Source organism: Halichoerus grypus, chromosome 1 (genome assembly GCF_964656455.1).
Source record: "Halichoerus grypus chromosome 1, mHalGry1.hap1.1, whole genome shotgun sequence".
NCBI lineage: Eukaryota > Metazoa > Chordata > Mammalia > Carnivora > Phocidae > Halichoerus > Halichoerus grypus.
The window spans coordinates 198,210,869-198,228,879 of record NC_135712.1 but is presented as its reverse complement, the minus strand read 5'-3'; the positions used below and the strand labels follow the sequence as shown (position 1 = coordinate 198,228,879).

At 53.2% G+C, this 18,011-nt stretch overlaps 1 protein-coding gene and 1 long non-coding RNA gene across 4 annotated transcripts in view; one reads left to right on the top strand and one right to left on the bottom strand.

The window, feature by feature from the left end:
- Window positions 1–2,146: 2,146 nt before the first annotated feature.
- The window catches only part of TRAIP (TRAF interacting protein), a 21,053-nt gene continuing 5,188 nt past the window's right edge, over window positions 2,147–18,011 (bottom strand). The window contains exons 2-15 of one of the 3 annotated variants that reach the window (XM_036109542.2): window positions 17,274–17,331; window positions 16,674–16,757; window positions 14,618–14,657; window positions 13,889–14,016; window positions 12,580–12,674; window positions 11,966–12,079; window positions 11,162–11,249; window positions 10,496–10,585; window positions 9,972–10,060; window positions 4,904–5,059; window positions 3,059–3,107; window positions 2,638–2,787; window positions 2,488–2,538; window positions 2,147–2,284 (exon numbers count right to left, since the gene is read on the bottom strand). In XM_036109542.2, coding sequence (XP_035965435.2) covers window positions 2,165–2,284; window positions 2,488–2,538; window positions 2,638–2,787; window positions 3,059–3,107; window positions 4,904–5,059; window positions 9,972–10,060; window positions 10,496–10,585; window positions 11,162–11,249; window positions 11,966–12,079; window positions 12,580–12,674; window positions 13,889–14,016; window positions 14,618–14,657; window positions 16,674–16,757; window positions 17,274–17,331 — 1,312 coding nt within the window. In that variant the 3' untranslated portion in view covers window positions 2,147–2,164. The remainder of the gene's footprint in view (window positions 2,285–2,487; window positions 2,539–2,637; window positions 2,788–3,058; window positions 3,108–4,903; window positions 5,060–9,971; window positions 10,061–10,495; window positions 10,586–11,161; window positions 11,250–11,965; window positions 12,080–12,579; window positions 12,675–13,888; window positions 14,017–14,617; window positions 14,658–16,673; window positions 16,758–17,273; window positions 17,332–18,011) is intronic. The other 2 variants (XM_036109545.2, XM_036109543.2) reach the window with 2 other exon arrangements.
- The window catches only part of LOC118546669 (uncharacterized), a 23,527-nt gene continuing 12,155 nt past the window's right edge, over window positions 6,640–18,011 (top strand). The window contains exons 1-2 of the long non-coding RNA XR_013449854.1: window positions 6,640–7,599; window positions 15,838–16,013. This is a non-coding gene — a long non-coding RNA (uncharacterized LOC118546669). The remainder of the gene's footprint in view (window positions 7,600–15,837; window positions 16,014–18,011) is intronic.

Genomic DNA, 18,011 nt, shown 5'->3' with positions numbered 1-18,011 from the left:
TATTGTTTTTTAGGATTCTGACACTAATTCCTAAGTGTGTATTTTATTCCATACCACCAAGCAATTTTCCAATGCCAACTGCACGTCCTGCAATTCAACTCAATTCTGAGACCATCTACCTGGAGACAACCTCAGATCCACTTCCTGCTCTGGCACCAGTCAGCTGCTTTTGCAACTGGAGCTGCTATCCCCACCACCATGAGGAATAGGGGATGGTGGCTGGTTCAAGCCTGGCTCTTCCTCCATCAAGTACTTTCCTAGTTGTCTAATCAGGTATCAGAGTTCTGAAATAGTTGATTATAATCGCTCTTTCCACTTCTTTGTATTTAGGTCTAGCATAGCTGTTTTGTAACCATCACCACTATCTATTTCTAAAACTTTAAAATCACCCCAGGCAGAGGGAAGGTAGGTGAAATAGGTGAAGGGGATCAAGAGTACCCTTATTGTGATGAGCCCTGAGTAATGTATGGAAGTGTTGAATCACTATATCATATACCTGAAACTAATAAAACACTGTATGTTAACTATCCTAGAATTAAAAAAAAAAATTTTTTTTTTAAGTAGGCTCCATGCTGGGCCTGAACTCATAACCCTGAGATCAAGACCTGAGTTGAGATCAGTAGTTGGATGCTTAACCAACTGAGCCACCCAGGCACCCAACTGTACTGGAATTCTTTAAAAGCTGGGGTAGTGGGGGGTGGGGGAGTAGTTTATATAGCAAGAAAACAAATCACCCCAGACAGAAACTCTCTAACCATTAAGTAAGGACTCCTCATTTTCTCCTCACTCTAGGCCCTGGTAACCTCTATTCTATTCTACTTCTGTCTCTGAATTTACCCATTCTAGATACCTCATTTAAGTGAAATCACACAATATTTGTCTTTTGAGTCTGCATTATTTCCTTAGGGGTCTTAAGTTCTTAACCTGCAACGCTGACTCATCAGGTTCTCACAATTGGGAGGTTAGTGCTACTGTCCCCACTTTAAAGAAGCCGAGACACAGAGAGGCTAGTTTGCCTAAGATCACTCGGCTGGCTATTAGGCCGCCGCCGACTGCACCTTTAAGTCGAGGCTGCACTTCCCCTCATCAAACCTTGCTTCAAGGTGGCAGCAGAGGCTCCAGCTCCCATAACCAAGCATTACTTTCTCTCCGTGATGCTCCTCCAGGTGCGCTAGAGGCAGCGGGGCATGCTCGGCCCGAAGCATGAGGGCACTCACCTTCACTCCCGGTGCCAGGCCCGTGCTGGGCCCCGCAGAGACAGATGAACCCCCCTGCAGTGGTGAGAAAGGGAAGTGTAGGAGACCTCAGCCAAGCTAGAGGTCACAAGGGGAAGTCTCGGAGAAAGTGCTCTTGAAGTTAAGACTCAAAGGTCACTGATTATTTATTTTGCTTGCTGGGAGTTCCCTGTATGGCTACACCTGTTAACCCAACTGCTCTCCAGCCTATGGCATTTGGGCTGTGCCCAGCTTGGACTGTGGACAAAACGGCAGTGGTCTCATTCCTGCTGGAGTCTCCTTGTGCCCTAGGAGGGGGCACATGCCTAAGGGTAGGACTACTGAGTCTGAGTCTAGGCGAAGGCCCTACTTTAGAAAATTATGCCAAATGGTTTGCCAAAGTGTTGATGCAAATTCATACTCCCAGAGCCATGAAGAAAAAATTCTATCTTTTTTATTTTACATAGAAATCTCCCCCCCCCCAATCTTCTCCCCACCATGATCCCCTCATTCCCCATCCTGCTCGGTTCTGGCCATGCCTAGCAGCACGTCAGAAGCAGGCAGAAGCTTGGGCAGGCTGAAGCTGCCCAAGAAGCCCCAGGCACTTTGGTCCACACAGTCAATAAAAGACCTTAGTCTGGAGAATCAGAAGCAGCCCAGCCACATCTGGCCACAAACAGGAGCCTCTGACAAGGAGGAAGTCCTGCTGGTCTCACTTCAGCAGCCACACATAGGCCCAGTATGGTAGACCCAGTGGGGGGGGGGGGGAAGGGTAAGTGCAGGTAAAGCACAGTTTCTGGGACTCACCCTCACCCCCATCTTTTTGTCTACCCTTGCCCTTGGCGCTGGTCCTCGAAGTGGGGTCTTGCCCCCCAAACCCCTTGCTGAGCCAGTCCTGGCCTATGAATTGGAGGCATGTATCTGGCCATTGATCCGGCTCACTGTTCTCACTACCACAGGAAGGTGTCCAGCTTGGCCTGGGAAGGAGGGAACGCTTTCTTCACCCCCACTCTCTGCTTAGTCTTGGGCTTGGGTTTCACAGGCAGTGGGCGGATCATCGTCGTGTCAGTCTGAAGAAGCCGTCAAGGAAGAGGCCTAAAGAGGAGACTGGGCAGCAAAGGCTTAGGCTTGGGGGGTGGGCAGCTCTGCTGTCCTGAGGGAGGTCCAGCTCCACACAGCTGAGGCTGTAGCCACTGCCAGGCTGGGGCTGGGGTTACGGGTGAGGGACAGTGTGGCTAGCTCAGCTCAGCCCAATGTCACAGAACAAGGATACAGGTTGGATGAATTTTGTCCGACCTCCAAGCCCATCGAAGCCTGTCCTTACCTAAAGTAGAAGGAAGAAGTGAGTGGGCCAGGTTAATAGGCTAGGGGGCTGGCCCCCCAAGAGGGCTGGCACTTGCCACTCGTGGGAAGCCATACTCACGGTATCTCTGCTGCGACAGGGCTCTGCCTTGGCCCTCTTGGGCTGTTTCTGGCCTAGGACGGCATTCCGGATGAAGACAGGAAAGGCACTAGCTAGCTCCTCATCTGGCTCTCCCACACAGTGCTGGCCGCCCAGTGAGAGCTGGGACTCCTGGAGGGGAGACCCCAAAGCCAGACTTGATGAGCCTGATGGCAGCAAAGGAGGGGGCGGGTCGTGGTGGTGGAACAGGACCAGGATCTCTGACGCCTCACCCGGAGGCAGGAAGGTTAACGAGTAGAGTTCCCAGGTAGCTCCGAAGCGTTTCAGTCCTGGGCCCGGAGTGAGAGGGCTCCGGCAAGACCCTGCCCGCTCGGAAGCCCAGCTTCACACTCGGTGCTGGCAAGGGTTGGATGGTGACTGCCTGACTTCTGGGAAGCCTTACCTGCTTGGGGCCTTTGGGCATCTTCTTGGGGATGTCCTGAATGGGAGAGCTGCGAGAGCGAGACATGAAGGCAAGAGGCAGGTGAGCAAGACACAGGGCCGGGCAAGCCAGGCTCAGCACACGGCCCTCAGGGAGCCACCATGGGGCACGGCTGCTGTAATGGCTGTGTGCTGGGCAAGGCCTCTCGGTCAGCCGCACCCCAAGTGCAGGTCTGTGAAGAGCTGGACAGTCACAGCTGCCAGAGTGGGGAGGGGGAAGTTGGACCATTTTCCAATCTTGTGGCTTCCACTTGGAGCCAAGCCAATGTGAATGCTCCCCAAGGCCTGAGGCACCCCACCGTGTCCTGGGCTCTATGTGGGGATGGAGATCCACCAGCCACAGGAGGAAAGCCAGTCATGTCCTGATACAGGCAGAAGGCACCTCATGAGCTCACACTTAGCTGCATCTGCCCAGAGAGGGGCACCACCACCCTAAGACCCTCGGTAGAGAGCTCATAAAGTGCTCCCCTCACACAGGACTAGGTCATCTTCCTAGATAATCTGTGCAGGCAGGGTCTGGGGGCAGAACTGATCATGGCCCCAAGCCCTGGCCATCCACTCCCAGCTCCAGAACTAGACACAGTGTTTCCATCCAATTCCTGGGGACACTAGCAGCTGAATACCCTTTCCTGGTATTTTCCCAGGTGGGTAGAAGGATGGTAACCTAAGGCTGACCCTGTGGCTTCTCAAAGCCATGAGGACAAAGGCAAGATTGGGCCTGTCAGCTCTGGACCCCACCACTCCTGCCCCCATAGACCGTGGTGAGGCTACATGATGACCATGGGAAGATTGTCCACTTGCTGCGAGTTTGGCCCTGGGGAGGCTGATCCAAGGTGGAAGCATCCTGGGTTCCCTTAGCCTCCCTGCAGGCCCTGAAGATGATAAAAATGTCTCACCCTTTACAGCTAAAGAGACGACATGAAGAAGCCAGGGCGTGCAGCAGGCATTCGTAGGTCCCCTGACAGCAGCCCGCACACCCAAGGGTTGCTTTCCACGGCTACCAGGCCCAGCCCTGTACGGCCCAGGTGCCTCCAGCCCCAACGGTGGGGAGAGGTGGAGAGTCCAGCTAGCTCTCCCTTTTGCCCTCTCCCCAGGCCTCTCCCACCTTCACTGCTTAACACCTCAATTTCTTTCTCTCATGTCCAAAGTCTCCGATTAGGAGGAAACCCACTCTACCCTTGACCCCCTTACCTGAGCAGCGTATACCTACACGTACCTACGGGAGTAGTTCTCGTCTCCCTGATGAACCATACTTGGCCTGCCTGGCCAAGCAGACAACTTGCCATTCCCAGTCCACTGCGCCCCTAGTGCAGGTCCCACCCATCCCACTGCAGCTCCCCACAGCTTCTTACACCTGCCCCTGCGGGATACCCCCTTAGGTGGTGGGGCCCTAGGCTCCATGATTTGAGATGGTTCTAAGCATGAGCCAAAGAGGCACACAATGGAAGAGGAAGTTCAGAGTCCCTGGCTCAGGACTCTAGTGGGCAGGCATTCAAGGTATGGGGAGAACACACACCTTCCAACATCATCAACCCAGACCTGCCCCTACTGGGACCCCTATGTTCTCTCCAACTCACATCACAACCCCTTTGCCTAAAGGGTGGCAGTGATGACTAAAACAAGCAAGAGAAGAGCTTTGCACAGAGTACTCAGGAGAGGGAAGAAGAGGTCAGAATCAAAGTCATGGTCAACCCCAGGTGACCCTCACTGCCCTATCAGCCACTCGGAGTGATGAGGGCAGGGCCTGCAGAGACCTCTTGGTCATCCTCCCTCGAGGCTGTGGACAGGGCCAGGGACTCCCACTTACTGTGCTATCTCTTGGCAGAGCTTCTTGGCACGGCCATGATGGATGCTGGAGGGCTGGGATGGAGGCGTGTCAACATCAAAGGTGGCGTTGAGGTCAATGTCATCACCAAAGGCTGGTCGGCGAAGCTTCAGGCTCAGCATCTCCATGGGGGCTGGGCTATAGGCAGAGTTGGCCCGGTTACTCTGGACCACCATGGCAGTCCAGAAGGACAACAGTCCCTGAAGCATCAGAGATGGCTTGGTTCCAGGGGTCTGGAGCCCACACCTGGCTCAGGGCCATCCTGCAAGGAAGCCTGAATCTCTACAGAAAAAAACCACTTGGCTTAGTGCTTCAGTCATGGGACCAGTGAAAGTCTTCAAGACATGGAAGGAAGCAAGCAAAACACACACAAAACCCAAGTGTACAAACAAAAGGCTGCCTTTTGACCAAACAACTTCATTTCTCAGAATGCAGAGCAAGGGGCCAGAGATGTGACCACAGATTGATATAGATGGCAAATGGCACAATATTGGAAATGGTCAAATGACTCCCCAGGGGGCTGGCACTTTCACACCCTGAATATGATGCAGACATTAAAGTAGTGTTTCTGGAGAGTAAACTTAATAACATGGGGAAATGCTCATACACTACATTTAAAAAGTAATACAAAACTCTGTATACTAGGCAATAAAAGAAAAAGACAAGTTGGACTTCAAAAAAATTTAAAATTGTGTGCATCAAAACACACAATCAGGGCACCCAGGTGGCTCAGTCAGTTGAGCATCTGACTCTTGGTTTTGGCTTGGGTCATGATCTTGGGATTGTGGGATCGAGCCCTACATTGGGCTCTGGGCTTGGCGCAGAGTCTGCTTGTCCCTCTCCCCCCTGCCCCCATGCTCTCCCTCTCACAAATAAATAAATAAAATCTTAAAAAGACACTGTCGGGGCGCCTGGGTGGCTCAGTCGTTAGGCGTCTGCCTTTGGCTCAGGTCATGATCCCAGGGTCCTGGGATCAAGCTCTGCATCGGGCTCCCTGCTCGGCGGGAAGCCTGCTTCTCCCTCTCCCACTCCCCCTGCTGTGTTCCCTCTCTCGCTGTGTCTCTCTCTGTCAAATAAATAAAATCTGAAAAAAAAAAAAAAAAAAGACACTGTCAACAGAGTAAAAAAGCAATCCACAGAATGGAAGAAACTATTTGCAAATCATCTCTCACATAAAGAACTAATATCCAGAATACAGATAGAACCGAAGCTCTATAATGGAAAACAAACAACCCAGTTCAAAACTGCGCACAGGGCTTGAATAGACTTCTCCAGAAACGATCTACAGATGGCCAGTAAGCCCATGAGAAGATGCTCAACGTCACTCGTCACTAGGGTGATGCAAATCAAGACTACCATGAGATACTACTTCACACCCACGAGGATGGCTGCTATGAACAACAACAACAAAAACCCCAAACAAACAGAAAATAACAAGTGTTGGTGAGGATGTGGTAAAATTGGGACCCTGGGGCGCCCTGCTGGCCCAATGTGTGGAGCAGGCGACTTGATCTCAGGGTCATGAGTTCGAGCCCCATGTTGGGTATGGAGATTACTTAAAAACAAAATCTTGAAAAAAAAAATTGGAATCCTTATGTCCTGTTGGTGGGGATGTAACATGGTACATCTGCCATGCAAAACAGTACAGCAGTTCCTCAAAAAATTAAAAACAGAATTACCATATGATCCAGCCGTTCCACTTCTGGGTATACATCCAGAGCTGAAAGCAGGATTTCGAAGAGATATTTGCACAGCCATGTTCATAGCCGCACACTCACAACAGTTAAAAGGCGGAAGCAACCCATATGTCCATCCACCAGCAAATGGATAAGCAAAATGTGGTATATACATACAATGGAATATAATTCAGCTTTAAAAAGGGAAGGAAATACTAACACCTGTACAACATGGATGTACCCTGAGGACATTATGTTGAGGGAAGTAAGCCAGTCACAAAAAGACAAATACTGAATGATTCCACTTATATGAGGGATTTAGAGTAGTCAAAATCATGGAGACAGAAAGTAGAATGGTGGGTGCCAGGGGCTGGAAAACAGAAGTTATTGTTTAATGAGTAGAGTTTCAGTTTTTCAAGGTGAAAAGGGTTCTGGAGGTGGCTGGTGGAGAGGAGACCACATTATGTATGTAATGCCACTGAATTGTGCACTTGAAAATGTTGCTAAATTTTGTTAGGTATGTTTTACCACTGTAATTTGGGAAAACAACTCTATGGAAAGTACAATTTTGGTGCACACACATCCCCCCACCCCTTTCCCCACATACAGAGAAAAGACTAGAAGAAAATAAACCACATGTCAACAGCGACCTCTGCGCTAAGTCCGTATTTTCCAAATTCTCAACAATGAATGTGTTGTTACTTTTATAATGGGGGGGGCGGTGGTATTCTGTTAGAAAACTGCAGCCACTAGGATTTTTCTAGCCCACCCAGTCCTGGTGGGTCTCCCTAGCTCCTGTGGTCAGAGAACTCTGGGGAGTGGCAGGGCAGCCCCAAGAACATCCTCTATTTCCTTCCCTTAGGGACCTTGTCATCGGGGCTGCCCAAAGCCCTACTCCCACTGCTCTAGGACAGAGGGATGCACTGTGAGGGTATGAGCCTCTGGCCAGGGCCCATTGGGGCATGCTGATGGGAGGAAAGGGGACTACGTGCACTGATTCGGGTGGGTAAGCAATGTGGGAAGCTTGGACTATCTCTTCCTTTCCCTGGCCAGGTCCCTGGAAGCTCCACCCCTTCTTGCCTGCAAGTGAAAACAAAGGTTGCACAAGCCTACCTCAAACCAATGCCATGCAGGTTGCTTTGCTTCCTGCTCTGGGAGCCACAGCAGAAAGCGGCAGCCAGAAGCACTCATGGCAACATTTCTCTAGTCTCTGTTAATTCTGCCACTATCGACCGACCCCAGCAAGTCCTCTGCCACTGTCTCCCACCCCAGAGGGTCAACAAGCCTCATCACACCCCGCTCTCCACAGCCACGCCACACACGCACACCCCCAGCCCAAGCTGCACACCCTGGTGGCTCCCGCGTGCCCCAGCCCTGACAGCCAGGCTCACCCCTCACTGAAGCCTCTAAATGCAAATGGCACAAGCGCCTCTTTTCTTGTCATGGGATGTGGCCTGTCGTGGTGTGTGGTCGGGGGCGACTGGGGCTTCGCCATCTTGGGGCTTCACCATCTAACCCTGCAGTCTGTCTACCCCACTGGAACACAAGCTCCAAGAGGACTGAGAGGGCCTGACATGCAGCACGCCCTCAGTAAGAACCGGTTATAGAAGTCTAGGCCTCGGGGCGCCTGGGGGGCTCAGTCGTTAAGCGTCTGCCTTCGGCTCAGGTCATGATCCCGGGGTCCTGGGATCGAGCCCTGCATCGGGCTCCCTGCTCTGTGGGAGGCCTGCTTCTCCCTCTCCTACTCCCCCTGCTTGTGTTCCCTCTCTCGCTGTCTCTCTTTCTGTCAAATAAATAAATAAAATCTTTAAAAAAAAAAAAAAAAGAAGTCTAGGCCTCGCTCCGGCGTGGAGTGGTAAAGAAAGTAAGCAAAGGCAGGTATGCAAAGTCCCTGGGAGCCTAGAGGCCTCCCTCACTGTGGATGCCAGACACAGAGCACATGTGTGTAGAAATACCCTGAGGCCCACGGAGTGGGAAGCGGAGGGAGCACTGTGGAGCTTGTCGATAGCAGCCTTGATAGGCTAGGAAAAGGATTTTTCCTTCCTGCCTTGAGGCAGTTTGAGTTCTAAATGTTTGACCACATGAGATGGTCTTCGAGACTATCGGCTCCCTATGAGTCAAGCTCCTGACAGCGCCCTTGTGCTACCTGGGGCTTCCAAGCCAGCGTGGCCAGTGGGCTCTGAGGGTGGAATGGGGAGGAAGGACCAGACATGGCGTCTAGTTTGTCCAAATCAGCAACACACTGGACCTCACAGAGAGTCATGTGCCCATCAGACTCCCACAGCCATTTCTCAGTCCAACCCAAACTGGCGGGGGGCAGGCAGCTCTAGCTCCGTGAAGAGACACTGGAGGGTCTGAGGTAAAAAGGAAAGAGTACGGATGAGGAACTAAAGGTAAAACGAGAAGGAGAGGACACTGGCTTGTTGGCACTCGCTCCCCGGTGCAGATGCTCACCAGGTAGTATGGTGTGGGGAAGAGAATGTATGTGTAAGGAAGCTGGTGGTGAGGAACACAGATCAAGACGCGGCTCCCGGGCTACTCATAGCCGGGTGTGTGCTTATGGGCTCGCTCCACGAGTGCCTTAGGCACAGTGCCAAGAGGTCTGGGAGTGTTTGGTGGGGGGAGGAATGACGTGAAGCCGGGGGCTGATAAGCTGGGCAGACAGGAGGAGCGGAGGATGGGTCACTAGCCTCACCTGGAGGTGGCGGCCAGGGTTAGATAGGATTAGGAGGCACCCCAGAGGTTAGATGGGCAGACTCTGGCAACTGATTGGATGTGAGGAAGAAGGAGCATAATGATTTTCCAAAGGACATTGAAAAGTGGCTCAAATAAAAGGCTGGGCCACTGGGTTATGTGCTTTCCGTCTGGGCCATCAGCTGGGCAGCTAGGACAGCCCAGAGATGCTCTTAGCTTGGCTTCTGTGAAACACTCAGGAGGAATGGGGCAGCCAGTCCCGGCAGGGACACCCATCCCTCTGCCTCTTGGCTCCCTCTGCCGGCAGCTTTAATGCACACATTCCTGAGACCAGCGAATTTATTTTGGTGACTGGTTTCATGTTTGTTTCAGAAACTGGGGCAGACAAATGCATTTGGTAAGCATTTCATAAATAGGATGCGTGAGGACAGTCAACACTCCTGCCCCTTCCCTACCCATCCCTAGGTCCTCTCTGGCCTACCTTAGCCTTTCATTGTCAGCCCAGAACTTGCCTCAAAGCTGCTTTCCAACTAAATCTTGGCTGTGTCCCAGGGCAGGAGGCCCACAGCCTTCAGGCCCACATGGACCACCCACCCGACCAAAGCCAGGAGTAGTGAAGACCCTTACCAGGGACTTCTTCCAGCTTATGACCCCTGCACCACCCCAGCAAGTCAACCAACCTCTCTAAAACCAGGCGGTTGACAGTCTCACTGTCCACGGGTGGCAGGTTCAGGGTTTCCTGCAGCATCGTTAGCTTTTTTTTCAGGCTCTTGGGGAAGGAAAGAGAAGAGTGTGAAAGGAAGGCTGAAGCAGCAAGTCCAGAGAGACTGTCAAGGACATGAACAACATGCACGACAGGCAAGCCCACTGGGAACAGAGCAAGGCCTGAACCCCCAACATCCTGAACCCCCGGGATCACCTGGCCTCAGAACCCCTCTCTGGTGAAGCCTCTCCTCTGGTGAGGCTATATCCCTGGGGATATAGGTACAGGACAGGCCGTAGGGGAAGACCCATGGTGCTGTCTGTCCCCTACTGAGGAGGCCCAGGTTCCAAATCAGGGCCAAGGTACACATCCTGACCCACTCTGACCCAGGAGGATACAGGGAACCCAGAACCACCGCCACAGACTGGGGCACAGGTTTCTAGGTTCTCGGAGGACACACAAACGACCCCTCGTTCCCGTCTGGCCAGGGATGTTCCTTACCACAATCTCCTTGTCAGCACTCTGTAAATCCTTCTGCGCCGACTTCAGCTCCAACTTGGTCTGGTCTAGTTCAGAGTAGACTGTCTGCAACTACAAGAAAGTATAGGGAGTAAAGGACAGGCCAGCAGGTGGCCATGTGCTCTGCCCCCACCCGCTGCTACCCAGTGCATGCTCACAGAAGCCCAGGGTCCAGAAGAGTCTGAGGACACATGGGGAGACTGTGGCTTTGTGGGGCCTGTCCATGCCCATCTGGAGCTGCCCAGGAACTAGGGCTGCGTTCTAAACCCGACAGCCCATGGATGCACCGGGCCCAGAGATAAAGCAGCTATGCTGACTGAATGGGGTTCCAGGTACATTCCTCTTACTCTGGGCCTGGGACAAAAGCGGGCCTCTAACACTGTCACATTCGGGATCTGCCCGGAGCCAGGAAGGAGAGAAGGGAGCGTAAGTGTGCACGTACTGGGGGGGCTGCCTGCATGACCCGCCACCCTAAGGGGACAAGCCACAGAGCCAGAGCCAAGGCCCAGTAACCAGTCTCTGTGAATCACCCAGAGGCCCCGTGGAGTCTGCTGCACCAACAGGCCCCACGGCTTTGCTCAGGAGACAGGACCGAGCACGACAAAAGGATAGCCCCCGCTCCCCTCACCTTCCGCTCCCCACCGTTACCTTGCTTTTGGAAGAAAACAAGTCCTTCTTCAGTCTGTCCGCCAGCTCCCCTGAGGCCTTCCGCGCCTCTTTTAGATTCTCATACTCTCTATGAGGGGGCCAGGAAAAGAAATGTCAGAATGGGGCACCCTGCTGGTCAGACTGCACCACAGCACCGAACAAACGCAAAGCCCAGGCTGTCCCCTCAGCCAGTTCTCGTTCCTACTCTGACACCTGAGCCCAGCAGCGTGGTGCTGCGGAGGGTCCTGCAAGGAGAGCAGGGGAGTCTCTGTTCCCTGCCTGTCCTGCAGGCACTGGTGATTGGAGAGGGTTTGCAGGAAGCCCTGCCCTCACGAAGAGGCCCCCTATACCATCTGGCCCTCATAGGAGACATCTGGGATCCTCCGTGCCTGTCAGCCAAGTAGCCCCCTTTCCCCAACCTCACATCCACAGTAGCAAAGTTTCTGATGCAAGTCAGGCAGAGTCAGTGAGTGCTGATAGGAAACAGGCTCCATTTATCACGATGGGGCTTATAGCCCAGAGAGTGGTGCCAACCTTCTTAGAAATAACATTTATATTCACACTCATTCTCTCAATAACCCAATGAGGCAAGTTATTACTATCTCCATTCAGGAAGCTGTGGGTCAGAGGCCAAGAAACTGGCTCGTGGCCACACGGTGAGAGGTGGGGTCAGGGTTCAAACTGAGGCAGCATAGCTCCGGAGCCCGCCCCTTAGGTCTGCCTGCTCTGCTTTACAAGAGACGGGCAGCAGAGAGGGGCCGGGGCTTAGCTCCCGGACTGGGCCACAGGGGCCGGAGTACGCACTTCTTGAGGGACACGCAGTACACGGTCAGCTGCTCCACGGCGGACTGCCCCACACCCATGTCTCGGATCATCTCCTCCACCTCGGGCCGCTGGCTCTGGAGCAGGAGCTCGATCCTGAAAAACACCCAGCCCACGGCATTTACAACCTGGAGGCTGATGGGTAGGTACCCAGTGCAGCTCGGCTTTCCCTTGCTGCTGTTGCTATGGTGACAGCCTGGCCTGCCAGCATGCTTCAGCAGGCGGGTCTACCCAAAGGAAGGCCCCACAGCAGAGCTGAACACAGCTGCAGGGACTCTGCTGGGGAAGGATGGGTGCTGACAGGTCCTCAATGTCAGGGATCCTTGGAGAAAGGTCTCTGGAGCACAAGACCTGCCAGGTCACCGGGCCACGGGCAACAGGAAGAGGGAGGACTGAGGCAAGGGGCCCCATGGAAAGTGGAGGAGCCCACCGAGGCCGAGCGAGGACACCTGGGCCCACACCCAGTTGGCCTGAACCCCACATGGCCTACGGAGGTTTGCGCCACAGAGGTGCCAACCCCTACTGCAGTCCTAAGAACTGGGCCCTCTGGGGGCCGTAGGAGCAAGGGCAGAGGGAGTCCCCAACTCCGGGCTCACCGCTCCATGGTTTTCATCTTGCTCCTGAGTCGGCGTGCCTCCTCCTGGGCTTGTTTGCTCTCGTCCTGCTGCTGCTCCAAGTACTTCATCTGCTTCTGAAGAGCAAACACACCCGTGCCTACCTGTTGCTTGGACGATCCTAGGGCCCATGGCTAAAGTCATCCTGAGACCTCTACTCTAGAACTGTCTGCTTTTCCAAGTGCTGATAACCGTGTGTGCCCAGCCTCTAGGGAGGAAGGCTCCTGGGCCCCACTCGGGCTTGTGCTTTTTCTGCTATGAGGCCCTATGCCAACTGCTTCCTCACCTCCCCGCTTGCTTCCTCCTGAGATATGTCTCACCCCAGGCACAACCCACTGCCACTAGCTAGAGGCCCACTGTGGGCTGCCAAGGTCCTGTGGCCTAAGGGCTCACGGTGCATGTCATGTAGGAAGCTGAAGAAACACAAATCCAGGTCTCATTATCCACCATCTAGACCCAAGGACAGTTATCAGTCAGGCTAGGAGAGCTGAACCAGAGGCAGCTAGCCAGGCTGCCCTCAGCACAAAAGCACTCCATCTCTGACCTGGGAATGCTATCAAAGATGCCCGCTCTGCAGCCAGGTCCTGATTCACTCCTTCCCTCCCACTGGCCAGGCCACGTGATCCAGCCCAGCCACCAAGCAGGAACAGAGACAACGAACACCCTGGGGCTCTGTCTGTTCACAAAGATGGCTCCCTTTCCCTTTCAAATGGCATCCAGCAAGGACTGCTCCTTCTTACGAGGCCAGAATATCAATTGCGGGCTCAGATCAATCGCCTCATGCCCCTTAGAGAGCAAGAGGCTCACCAACCCAGGCTGATACAAAATTCATCTGGGTCTAGAGCGGCTTGCTCTGCAGGCTTTGATCTGCCCGGACAGCTCAGCACAGCTGACTTCAAAGGCCCCCTGCTCCTCCTTGGGATGCTGTTTGATCTGGCTCCAGAGAGCAGCCCAGCCAAGGACTAGAGTGCTAATGGAAGGTTCTTCCATCTGGCTTCATTGGTGGAGTACAAACCACTTTTGGAAACAAGGTCCAGCCTCACTGAGGTCTTGGCTGAGCTGCCCCTCCGAGAAGCGCCAGGAAGGCCTGACCTCTTCAGACTACTCGGTACAAAATCCATAAGCACAGCCAATATGACCCCTCGCTTACGGACTGGATGGGTACAACACTGGAGGCCTGGGGAAGAAGGGATTTGCCTCCACTTTATAACTGCACAAACGAAGGTCATGACCAAGGCAGAGCCAGAAGATAAGGCCAACGGACTTGTGCCCACAGGACCCGGGGACCCACCTTGAGGGTGGAGCACAGCATTTCAGCCTTGTCTAAGGCCTTCTGCAGAGATTCCACAGTGGCGTTGCGCTCTTCCAGCGTGTCCCGCAGGGTGTCAATGATGACCTGGCTGTCCCTTTTCTCCTTCTCTGCAGCAGGGGTGGGAAGGGGGAAGGCCCATTCACCCATCAGCATAAGAACCTGAGCCCTTGGGCTCCAGCACTGCACCCCTGAGCCAGGTAAGGAACAAGTCCCCGGTCAGCAAGTTGGGTGACCCACTTCTCTCTCTGGCATGCACCAAACCAGAGAAGCTAAGCCAGAGTCTCTTCATTCAGGGGATGAGACCCTCTTTCTGTTGCTTAGAACTACCTGAGTAAAGATTTCACCGCTGTCCACTCCCATGGGTCTAGTTAATTCATCATCTTAGAACCCAAGCAGGTTTCCTGCCAAACTCAGCAGCCAAACACTCTCCTAGAAATAGTCTGTCCCATTAGGCAGCCCCCTCCCAGCCTCGGTCCTGGGCAAGTAGCCTCAGACAAGAAGAAGCTCATCTGGCCTAGGTGGATGGCTTGAGGCACCTCCCTTTCCTCTCCTTTCCTGCCAATCACAAGAGCCGGCAAAACTCTTGGATATAGAAAGCAGGGAGAGCCCCTAGCTTCACCAGAAGGCTAGAGGCATTCCTCCCAGCGCCTATCCCCCAAGCACCTAGGTCAGGAGCTTCCCAGGGCCCCCTGTCTCTTACTAACTCACCTTTCTGGGAAAGCTGGGCTCTCGTATTATCCAGTTCATTCTACAAGGCAATATCCACAATAAGAAGCAGAAAAGCATCATACCTGGCTTCCATACAGCATCCCAAAAAGCTTGCAGAGAGATCCAGGAGGTGAAAGTGAGGCCTGTAGGTCCAGGGAGGCACAGACCCTGCTATATGTCACGGCCAAGCTAAGCCAACAGTGAAGAGATATGTCTTGCTTTATCTCTATGCTTTTTTTAAAAAGTAGGTAAGATGGAGGAAAATAATCTCAAGTACAAGACACTGGGACAGGGAAGGAGGCAGAACAGGGGCAAGAGAAGCAAAGCTGGACCTGTGTGATCAGTCTCACAGCCAAGGCCGCCATCACCTCCTTGGCCCTGTGCTGGCCCTTACACTCTCTGGGCTTCAGCTGTACTCGCTGGGGACACAGAGTGCGGATGGCTAAGGACCTTGGGTCACCACTCCTTCACTGCACCCCAGGTCCTGCTTGCTTAGGCTACTTCTCTCCAAGCTCTGAACTCACTGTGTGTGCCATGAATCTTCAAACCCTGATGAGGTAGGTAAGCTGGGACAACATTATGTCTCCAGATGAAACCTCACACGTGCTGGGCTCTAACCACACTACCGTGAGGGTCAAATGAACCTCTCAAAGCCCGTACGTAAGTTACAGAGCCACGGCCACAGAACCACTGAGAGGCTCCCACTCAGGAGTCCGGAGCACTCAACACCCCCATGGGCAAGAGAAGTTTTCCATAAGCAGGAAAACCAGGCACTGCAGAACTGAAAGGCTTGGCCAAGGAAGGGTTCATGGTGGTAGCAGGATGGAATCCAGGCAAATCTTCCTCCAGATCACCCTTTCCAGGTCAATACAAGACTCAGAATTTCACATGTGACCAATACTAAAGCCCAGCCCCAGTAGGATAAGCTCCCTGCTGTGAAAATCCCCACCCAGGACTCTGGGGCAAAAGCTTTTGGTGGCTGGGCGGCTCAGCGTAGGCAGAACATCCTGGAGTGCAAGTGGTGGGTAGAGAAGGGCATGCACGTACTGCCAGAGAACAGACACCAACCCAAAGCTCCCCCGAGTCCCCTGGCCCCCACACCTAAGCAAGGTACCTACAAGCCCTTGCTCCAAACCACTCAAGATGTTGTCTCTCTGTCTCCTAGATCTGGCTTTGAAAGCCAGAAAGAAACGAAGCTGCCTTTGTTGTCTTTATCACAGGGAGGACGCAGCTTAAAACCAGGAGCAGTTACCATGACGATGAACATGCTGGCTTTAGCACAAAAGCTCTACGTTCTTGAAGCAGTAAGGTTCCAAGGACATCACGGCACCCTGGGGCCAAGGCCAAATGAACCCTGGGCTGACAGATGCCCAGCAAATGAACCCGCAGAGTCCAGGTACATTTCGAACCCCAATCCTGCTTCCTCAAGAGGTTTTGGCCAATCCAGCCCCCTAGTGCACAAAGAAAGTTAAATCTTGGGCTTGAAGGGAAGAAGTGTAGGGGGAAATTCACCCATTCTCCCCTGCATTGTGGGTTTCTGCCCTGGCTCACATCCTGATTCCAGGGGTTCTGCCCTCCATTCCTGGCCTGGGAAAGACTCAGGCACCTGGATATATACCAAGCTTCCCCACAGTTTTGAGGCACAGACAGGTTTGTGAATAGTGGGTCCACACATCTTCCCTGGCTGAGGACTAGAAGAGTTTTCTGATCTGTCTCTAGCTGTCCAAGCAGCAAAGTGGGCCGGGAAGGATGGCTGTAGAAGCTCTGCAAGGTGAAAGAACGTCTGGAGAGACACGCTGGTCTTTGGAGGGAATTGCTCTGAAATCCCAAGGGTGAAGGCTCAGTCACGTGGCTCCTCTCTTCCCTAATAGTGTATTTCTCCAATGACTGGGTCTTATCATCACTTTTCCTCTGCTCTCCTCCCCTCTGCCTTGAAACCTCTATGACTCTCCCTCCAGACTCCATCTCCACAATCTACACACCCACCCTGTGAGGGAGCAGAGAGTAAATTCTCAGACGGCTTGGGGTTCAGTAGAATGACATAAATCCTGGGTACCTTTAGGAATTCTGCATCTAAGACACTCTCCTCCTCTTGGGCAAGGTCAAAGAAGAGCTTATTGATAATGGTTCTTCTGCCAACCTGGATGGAAGGACAAGAGAGAGTATGACTGTATAGCTGGGTCATGTGCAAGGATGACAGGGATGTACATGCAGCTGAACATGCAGCCAGGCCTGTTCTCAGCCCTCACTTTTCACGGCACATCCCTTGGAATCAGATGAGCTCTGTAACCCTACAGTCACGCTGGTGCCACTGGTTTGGTGGTTACTAAAGTCATGTCACCGCAGACCCATGAGGTGACTGTTCAAAAGATACCCCAACTCTAGGTGCTGGGCATTGAGGATGGGGAAAGGCAAGGAAGGAGGCTAAATTTACCTAGGTGAAAACCGGCCCGGGCAACAAGTCTATCTGCCAGCTACTCTTGGGCATAAGCAGGCCTCCTGAGCCACTTAAGAGCACAAGGCTTAATCAGCCTCAAACCAAGAGGGTCCAAAAAGGTCAAAGATACTGTTCAGTTTCAGAGATCTTCCTTGATTCCTGCTCCCTGGCAAGGAAAAGATGTCTTCAGCTGAGGTGTTTTCACCCCATCACCCTCACCTGGATTCGGCACTGTGGGCAGGTCCGACTTGGTGCTGTCTCAAACCACTGAATTAGGCTGGAATGAGAAGCAGAGAAGCAGGCTGGTGAGCCCTTGCTTGGGTAGACACACAGGCCAGGCGGGCACCCTGCCCACCACAGTGTGTGACTTACTCCTGCTCGGCCCGACGCCTGACCACGAAGGAGGGCAGTACCACAGGTGGCACAGCACAGCCCCCAGGGCCCCACTGGTACAAGCACTCGCACCAGGGGCGCCTGGGTGGCTCGGTCGTTAAACGTCTGCCGTCGGCTCAGGTCATGATCCCAGGCTCCTGGGACCGAGCCCCACGTCGGGCTCCCTGTTTGGCAGGAAGCCTGCTTCTCCCTCTCCCACTCCCCCTGCTTGTGCTCCCTCTCTCGCTGTCACTCTGTCAAATGAATAAATAAAATCTTTAAAAAAAAAAAAAAAAAACAAGCACTCGGACCAGTTGGCCCTTTTTTTGGCCCTGTTAGGGTCCTCCCGACCCCTGAGCTGCTCTTTTGTCAGCATTCAGGGCTCTGACTGGGAGGGAGCAGGAGCCAAAGTTCAGGGTCCCTCAGAGATGGGGATTCTAATAACACCCCCACTTTAAGCTGGGACTCCAAAGGGCTGAGCTTTCAGAGTAAGGGTAAACTAGAAGCAAATGCAAGTCGTGGGAAAAGCAAAATACAGTCCAGCTTCATATCCTCTATGTGAGTGGTCCAACAAAACCTCAAGCC